The 9119-nt window shown below is 43.2% G+C and overlaps 1 protein-coding gene across 1 annotated transcript in view; it reads right to left on the bottom strand.

Annotated features, from left to right (window-relative positions):
- Positions 1-3591: 3591 nt before the first annotated feature.
- LOC133445763 (calpain-2 catalytic subunit-like) overlaps positions 3592-9119 on the bottom strand; it is a 29509-nt gene continuing 23981 nt past the window's right edge. Inside the window, exons 19-21 of the mRNA XM_061723179.1 lie at positions 5233-5349; positions 3829-3887; positions 3592-3751 (exon numbers count right to left, since the gene is read on the bottom strand). Coding sequence (XP_061579163.1) covers positions 3728-3751; positions 3829-3887; positions 5233-5349 — 200 coding nt within the window. The 3' untranslated portion in view covers positions 3592-3727. The remainder of the gene's footprint in view (positions 3752-3828; positions 3888-5232; positions 5350-9119) is intronic.

The following is a 9119-nucleotide window of genomic DNA, read 5'->3' as shown; positions in this document are numbered from 1 at the left end:
ACGGAAGAAAGGACGTGGGCAATACTGGGTATCCCCATGATCCAGCAGGAACCCTCAGTACATGTTTCCTTCTGCAGCAGGAAGCATCAGTAGATGGATGCTTCAGCAGGAACTCTCAGTAGATGTTTCCTTCAGCAGGAACTCTCAGTAGATGTTTCCTTCAGCAAGAACTCTCAGTAGATGTTTCCTTCAGCAGGAACTCTCAGTAGATGTTTCCTTCAGCAGGAACTCCCAGTAGATGTTTCCTTCAGCAGGAACCCTCAGTAGATGTTTCCTTCAACAGGAACCCTCAGTAGATGTTTCCTTCAGCAGAAACTCTCAGTAGATGTTTCCTTCAGCAGAAACTCTCAGTAGATGTTTCCTTCAGCAGGAACCCTCAGTAGATCGCTGCATCCGAAATTGCATACTTCCACCCTAATGAGTATGCAAAATGAGTAGTCTATGTGAGATTTTTTAGTGCGTCCGAAACATTAGTACGTACTCAATATTATGCGCATTCCATATATATATATATATATATATATATATATATATATATATATATATATATATATATATATATATGTGTGTGTGTGTGTGTGTGTGTGTGTGTCATGACTTGGAGATATAGGACCCAGATGCAAGAGACAGAGGCACTAGGAGTTCCAAACAAAAAGTATTTATTAACTAAAAACGCTGTTGAGCAGGGTACAAAACAAAAAAAAGAGCCCAAACTTCACAGAAATGACAGGAAATAGGACAGACCAGGAGGGAGCACAGGAAACACATGACAAGATATACAGCAGGACTTGATGAGACACAGGTTCAAACAACCTGGACATTGAAAGATGGAAAGTCAAGACAGAAATAAAACACAAGGACCTTAGTGTATACTAGTTTAGGCTAGTGTCTGCCAGTGTCTGCTAGTGCCTGCTAGTGTAGTCTAGTGTCTGCCAGTGTCTGCTAGTGCCTGCTAGTGTAGTCTAGTGTCTGCCAGTGTCTGCTAGTGTAGTCTAGTGTATGCCAGTGTCTGCTAGTGTATGTATGAGCAGTGCTTTAAGTGGAAAAAAGTAAGTGGTGGTACTATTGTACAGAACCAGACACAGAGAAGCTGCATTCAGCTTCTATGCACCACATGTCTGGCTATGTGATGTTTTAAAGTCTCTGCAAAGCACTTTGAATCCCATTGTTGCTGAATTGTATTATACAAATAAACATGCCTTGCTTTGCCTTGCTATTGACAGTCTTATCAAGCCTGATTTAATCAACACAGACGTTTTACTAATGACCTCTTATGTGAAGAATTTGCAGACCACTTCAGGAGCAAAAGTGACTGTACTGATATATAAACCAGATAGGAAATCTGAAAGCTCAGACAGAAATTCTAGATAAGCACCAGCAAGGGGCCGGTACACTAACAAAACTGGCTTCTCTGATTTCCAGCTCGGGAGTATTAGACTAAGCATGAGAATGTATTATAATCAGATTAAGCTTTAGATTTTATTTTAACTGGAGTTATAGATCGCCACGACTTCTCCACTTCCCGGGGTGGGATGAAGGCCGTCTCTTCTAATCAGACCGTGCTTTCCCCAAAACGTCTTCCAATTGTCAATAAAGGCCACAACGTTTTCTGAACACCACCACGACAGCCAGCGGCGGAGCGATGAAATGCAGCTAAACATATCATCACTGATCATATTGGGGAGGGGACCAGAGAAACCTACGGAGTCCCACGTGGTTTTGTCGTAGTTACACACCGACACAATATTAATTTTATTGACTTCCAACTGGCTTGGAGGGGTGTCATTAGCGCCGACATGTATGATAACGTCACCAAATTTACGATTACTCTAACTCTAACCTATTATTAGGTTGGAACTGTCCTTGTTGGTATCGCTGTCCTCCATGAAAAGTGTCTATTTAGATATCAGAGGTACTCGGTTCGTTCAACAAGAATCTTTCATCTATGTGTCCTCGTCGTCTGCTCGCATTTCCTCTGCTGCAGTTGGAAACACCCGAGTCTCGTCAACGTGGGTGATGGGCAGCATGGCAACATACAGCATCCTGTACACGATTCCCAGCACCTCCACAAACCCGTCTTCTCCACCTCCGAAGAGAAATCCTCACAAATGTGAACAGGAGCTCCACTTTGGCTGATATCTCCGATCTGACGTGTGCTGTGCATCATCTTCTGCTCGTCTGCGACGTATTTAATTGGGTCTCGTTGCAGGGCTACGGCGTTACTGTGGTCCATCTTAATACTGGGGTAGGGGGCTCAGTTGGTAGAGCGTTCGCCCATGAACCTGAAGGTCAGTGGTTCGAGCCCTAGTGTCTTCCTGTGTCCACTTAAGGTGTTTGGGCAAGACACTGAATCCCCAGTTGCTCCCGGTATGACAGCTCAACTGGTGTGTGTGTGTCTACAGCAGAGGTGTCAAGTAACAAAGTACAAATACTTCGTTACCTTACTTAAGTAGAAATTTTGGTTATCTATACTTCACTGGAGTAATTATTTTTCAGACCACTTTTTACTTTTACTTCTTACATTTTCACGCAATTATCTGTACTTTTTACTCGTTACATTTTAAAAACAGCCTCGTTACTCTATTTCATTTCGGCCTTTAAAAAAAAAACTATCTAGTTAAATTGCTCCATCCGATAGAGTGAATTTGGTTGTGGTTGTTTCAGATGTTCTTGTCCAGTTTTGTTCTTACATCCGTTCCCTCAGATTCCTGCAACTAAACTTGGATGTACATTCCAATAAAGGTTAGGATAAATGATAACATGCCTCTGAAGTATGTTTTTGTACCATTACAATACTTATAGGCAACTAGTCATCATATCTCCTGCTCTCTGAAACACATGTTAATGCTCAATAGTACACATATATGGTTCTTTAACATATTTGCATTATACTAAGATGCATTCATTTTCAATGGCTTTTGTCCTTAATGGCTTTATTCCCCCATACATTACTTTTACTTTTATACTTTAAGTAGTTTTAAAACCAGTACTTTTATACTTTTACTTGAGTGAAAAACTTGAGATGATACTTCAACTTCTACAGGAGTATTTTTAAACTCTAGTATCTATACTTCTACCTGAGTAATGAATGTGAATACTGAAGACACCTCTGGTCTAAGTAAGTAAGTGTAACCCATTTACCATTAATACTGTTGTTGATAGTTTGAAATATTTTTGAGTTGTAACCCTCTAAAAGCTTTATGTCATTACGTCTGGCCCTGTTCTCTTGGTCCTTCCCTCTCTCAATCCGGCCTCCGCTTGGTCACGTCTCCTCGCTGGAGCCACCAGGGGTGAAGAAACGTAGCTGGAGTGAGAGAAGAGCATGCAGAAGACGGTGGTAGACGGAGACAGTTGATTGGCCGTGGCCACCTCTGAAGGGAACAGCCAAACATGAGAGGGACGTTTCTCCCTGTTATCCTCTCAGTGTGAACTGAGGTAAGCTGACATCAGCGTCTGAGCTCGCTAAACTCAAATTAGCCTCTGATGTCAGCGTTGATGTCAGGCTTAGCTGATGGGAGAGTTTGAGCTAACAGCCAGTTAAGACATGCAGACATGAATCTGAAGCTCTGATATCAATGATTCACACAGATAAAGGTTTAGTGGGTAAATTTATTGACTTTTGTGACATCACTTAGATACTGAAACAGGTAAATACATATAAAACTGTAAGAGAAGCGGCGGCTGTAACCGGTAAAGTGGCTTGCTGCAGAACGGCTGAGGCTTCCTCTCAGATCATGGCGAAATTCAACCACTGGGGGAAGACAGAAACACAGTCAGTATCAGTCTCTAACATCTCTGACATCACTGCTGGAGGGATTTTGTTCTCACCTGGGTGAAGTCGAGCTCGATGAAGCCGCTGTCGTGGGCGTCAAGCTTCTTAAAGATCTCTGAGGAGGAACATGGATCAAGAGTCAGTAGTGTCTTTTGCATCAGCGAATACCCCGCGATTAACGTGCAGATTTAGTGTGTTTTATAAAAATAAGGAAACAGCTGATGAAAGTAACAGCAGCAGCATAGAGTCACAGGTAGGTCATAAACCGGCGTATGTCCAGAACCACGTAGGATTGCCATTATTTGAACAAGTGGCCAGAAATTTGACAAATCGGGTCTTTGCAAGAAGCAGAACCCGACCAAGAAACACTCATCCTGACGTTCATCCATCCTCATTATGAAAACTACACCTGCCTGACAGCTATTTCATCCTGCTGATGTGGGGATAATACGTCATTCTACACGCCCACACAGGTTACGTTATGTTAGAGGTTAACGCCCTCTGACCAACCTTCCCTCCCCTCAACCCGCCTTCAGGCCCGAGGTGATCAATAACATGCCTTGTGTTTACATTACCAACATACGTTAAACATGTGTTCATCATCCAGCGATAATAGCGGCATTCAATCTAAAAACGCATGATGATTCGGACGATGAAGATGCTCATCAAAGTAACCTTTACATCGTCAGAGACACATTTTCATCAACTGAACACACAAGGGAACATGAGACAACCTTTAGTTGTTGGGTTTGATGTGTCATTGGGTTTGATGTGTTGTTGTGTCGTTGTGTTGTTGGGTCTGCAGCCTGTATACTTGCAGTCAACTACGCGTAACCTGTGCTTGTATGGCACATCAGTAGTGAACGCCCCTAAAGAAATACATGACTCATACGTGACCTGCAATGTATCGTTGACCACTAGTGATGCTAGTTCACGGCAACAATCTGCCGTGAACTAGCATAACAGTCAGCAGTCAGCAGCTCTGCAGTTTGCTGCACTGGTGTAGCGCTGATCAGGTCGATCCATCTGATGCAACAGTTGGTCAGATTTTACCGTCTACTCAACATCTGTTTAGTCAAGTTAAATATAGTGTTTAATGTCATCAGTTTCCTACATCTGAAAACGAGATAAACCAGATAATAAAACTAGAGAAACAGAAAACAACCCCAACGGTGGTGAGTTAATGTTCCAACAACCATCTCTGATGCACTGCTGGTTTCTCTGGCGCCCGCTCAACCACCTGAGCTATCTAGGACCCACAGTTGTATCTCCTAAACTGAGGTTGCACTCCACCCCCTGGTGGAGGCCGCCAGTATCACAGCCACCAGTATAGACGTGTACCAAGAAACACCCACAACGCAGCTGGTTGTGAACGCCAACAGACCAGAACGCGACAAACTGCAAGGTTATTCCAGAGGGTCGTTGTGGATTCAGTGAACTGATGAGACGTCTGAACTTACTGAACATCATCTCCAGTCTCATCAGACAGCCCACGAAGTTGTCGAAGTCGATGGTCATGTCCGGGTCGGAGTAGCGGGCCACCAGCAGCTGGTAGATGGTGTTGTTGAGGGTAAAACCTGCAGGACGGCAGCACGTACAGGTGAGAAACAAGAGGCTTTCATGTGAAACAAGAGGAGGACTTTCAGACACAAACCGAACCAGGACACGCTTGAAACTTTCATTTCTACTTCCGGTTCACAAACGTTATAAAGTACGATTCCAACCTCCTCCGGAGGCTGGAATCGTACTTTATAACGTCTGCAGTTATTATCACACGCTTAGAAGGTGTTCTGTAATTGAGGAGACCACGTGATGAAGAGCTGCAGGTCTTATTTTCTCCCAGCCCTCCATCCGAGAACATCTCACCATCTACTGGACCAGGACTGACGTTGCTGTTGTGGAACTGAGAGGTTTTAGGAGGTTCTTGATGACGAATGTTTAGATGGACTTGTGTCATACGTGTGTCACTGAGGTTTTTCAGGAACTAAACTATAAACCTGCTAATATTTGATATAAATGTTTTCAACCTTTCAACCAGAGCAGTTCTGGTTTGTTTGTATCAGTGATGTCTTCGGGAGGTTCTAGCGCCTCCATGTGGAGCAGCTGCTAAGCTGTGGGTGTTGGTACGAGGACCTGGATGATTATCACCACTGTGGATTCTTCACAGCTGACAGAATCAACGACAGCTCGTGGATCCACATCACTGTCCAATCAGAGCAGAGGAAGCAGAAACGCTTGTTTCCTGAGATGGAGACGTGGTGCAGCGACTTCAAAGTCCCGCCAACAGGAAGTGTAACAGGTTTGTCTCGGAGTCTTGTGATGCCATGAGTCTCCTGGAGTTTTCCACTGGAACCTGGGACGTCCTCATCTTTTCACTTGAAGTGAAATCTTGTTTTGGCGCGCTACATGTGGATTCTGATTCCTGGTTTGCATGATTACAAACGTTTTACATCAGCCGTGTGCCGTCTGCCTCCGGTACCGGTACTGCTGGCACCGAGCAGCAGATTTTAAGGAACGGCTGAAATAAAACGGGAATGCTGTTGGGTTTACTTTGTCTACAAACCAAAGTCCAGGATAAGGGAGGATCCGCTACAGTTTCACGGGTGGGTGGTTCCCTCTCATGCGTGATGGCAGGTATGAATTGTACGCTACCAAACACTTGCTTTATTGTTTTCTGCATTACAGCAAAATGTTTGTGTTCTGACTTATTTTAGTAAATAAATTAATACAAGCAACATAAATAAATCTCAACACGGGGCTCCATCCTCTTGTCAAACTAGCCTTTGTGATTAAAGTTAAAGTTGTGGTTAATCATTAAAGTAAAAGACGCAGATGGAGCTTTGCTGAGGTCACGTGACTGTGAGGTTGGACAATCGCATGACTCAGTTGGGACCAAAGTGTGTCTCAGGAAGGGTGTAGAAGGAGAAGCTGACGTACCATCTCCATCAGGTTACTGACAGACAGTCCCAGACAGCAGCAGAAACAGACGTTAGAAGAGAGGAAGAAACACAAAGGTCTGCAGGAGCAAAAGAAGAAGAGCATTAGTGAGCAGAGAAGAAGAAAACATTCAGACTCATTCTATGCTTGATCTTCATGGAGTAGCAACTCATCCACCCTGGGTGATGATGGGTGGAGAACACATTCTTCTGCTCTTTACTCTGAGTCTCTCTGGAAAACTGGATTCGTCAGCTGTGAGTCAGCAGGGAAGCACCATGACTCACACTCTGCCCTCAACGACACTAAATAACCCCAATTCAGTCAGCTGCTTCCAGGTCACCTTCAGCAGAGCCACAAATTCAATTCAACTTTATTTATACAGCGTCTTTTACTACACAAGTCATCTCCATGTGGTCTCCAGAGACCAGATCATGACCCCGATCAATTATTATATAAACAACAGCAGGTAAAAACTGCCCTTTAGGAGGGAAGAAACCTGAATCAGGACCTGGATCATAAGGGGGGACGTCCTGCTGAAGACCAGCTGGGTAGAGCAGGAAAAGAGAGATAGTAAAGAGAGGATGAAGAACAGAGAAAGGAGAGACACAGATATATTGTAAAAGGTACAAAAAAGCAGATATATTAGTATTAATGATTCATTAACTGGAGAACTAAGAGTTCTATGTACAGATGACTGATACCTGGTTAGTTGGTGGACTACAGAGACCACTATATAAAGAGGTGTAAACAGCAGACACTGAGGGGGTCAGAGGGGGGACTGCAGGGTAGTTGGTGTCCCCCTGCAGCTTAGCTCTATAGCAGCATATCCAGCATGATCCAGCTCTAGTCTTTTCCTGCAGCTGCAGCTATGACTACTGGCCCTAACACACTAATGTTTACACTAACTAGAGGCTTAACTAAACACTAACTATAGGCTTTACTAAACAGAAACGTTTGAAGTTTGGTTTTAAAGGTGGAGGTGGTGTCAGCCTCCTTAACCTAAACTGGAAGTTTGTTCCATAGTAACGGTTCCTGATAGCAGAAGACCCGTCCTCCAGATCTGGAGTCAGTGGAGGGAGGCTAACACTGGAGAGACGTGGTCTCGCTTGCTGATTCCTGTCAGCACATGCAGCTAATAACACATTACAGTAATCTAGTGTAGAAGATACAAATGCATGAATTAGTTTTTCTGCATCACTCTGGGAGAGGATAAATTCTAATGTTTGTGATATTACGGAGATGGAAAAACGCTGTTTTACAAACCTGATTAATATGCTTTTTACACCACAAATCCTGATTAAAATAACTCCAAAATAACCAGTATGGACACTAATCCCTTATCTGAGGCCATAAGAAGGTCATTCGTGACTCTAACCAGTGCTGTCTCTGTGCTATGATGCATTCTGAACCCTGACTGAAAAACTTCAAAACAGATAATTTCTATACAAATGGTCACATAACTGGCTGCAACTAGCTTTTCCAGGATTTTAGATACAAATAGAAGGTTGGAAATTGGTCTATAATTAGCAAAAATGTTTGGGTCAAGAGAAGGTTTTTAAGTAAAGGTTTAATTACTGCAATTATAAAAACCTGTGGTACACATCCTAAGTTTAGGGATAAGTTGATCTGGTCCAGTATTGTCGTGCCAATAAGAGAAAAAACATTTTTGAGTAGTCGAGTCAGGATGGGGTCTAACATACACGTGGTTGATTTAGCTCTATTGACGACTGAGGTCAGCTCAGGGAGGTCTATAGGATCAAAACAGTCTAGAGTCAGAGCCTAAGGAAGTCACTAAAGCTGAAGAAACGCCCACAACCGACTGGTTGATTTCTTATCTAAACCTGATCATTTTACTGTTAAAGAAACTCAAAGTCTTCACAACTGAGAGCTGCAGGAATGCACGGCTGACTCTGTCAGCCTGGCTACAGTGCTAAAACAGAAAACGTGGGTTATTTTTATTATCCTCTAATGTGTGGTCGGATATGAGGGACTTTACAGGCGACACTAACAGATTATCGGCTTCAACACCGTAGGCGAGGACGAGATCGAGGGTTTGATTAAAACGGTGCGTCGGTTTCTTTACTTTTGGTGAAATGCCCCTTGATTCTAGAAGAAAATGAAAAGATAACTTAAACCTATCGCTGTCAACATCCATATGAATGTTAAAGTCACCCACTATGATGACTTTATCTGTACTGATCAATAAACCAGATAGGAAATCTGAAAATTCAGACAAAAACTCCAGATCAGCACCAGCAGGGGGCCGGTACACTACCACTAATAAAACTGGTTTCTCTGATTTCCAGCCTGGGAGTTTTAGATGAAGCGTAAGGCTTTCAAATGTATTATAATCGCATTTAGGTTTATATTTTGTTTGAAGACTGGAGTTATAAATTGCTGCCACTCCTCC

The sequence above is a fragment of the Cololabis saira genome, chromosome 1 (assembly GCF_033807715.1).
Source record: "Cololabis saira isolate AMF1-May2022 chromosome 1, fColSai1.1, whole genome shotgun sequence".
NCBI lineage: Eukaryota > Metazoa > Chordata > Actinopteri > Beloniformes > Belonidae > Cololabis > Cololabis saira.
This window is presented reverse-complemented; position numbering and strand designations above follow the sequence as displayed.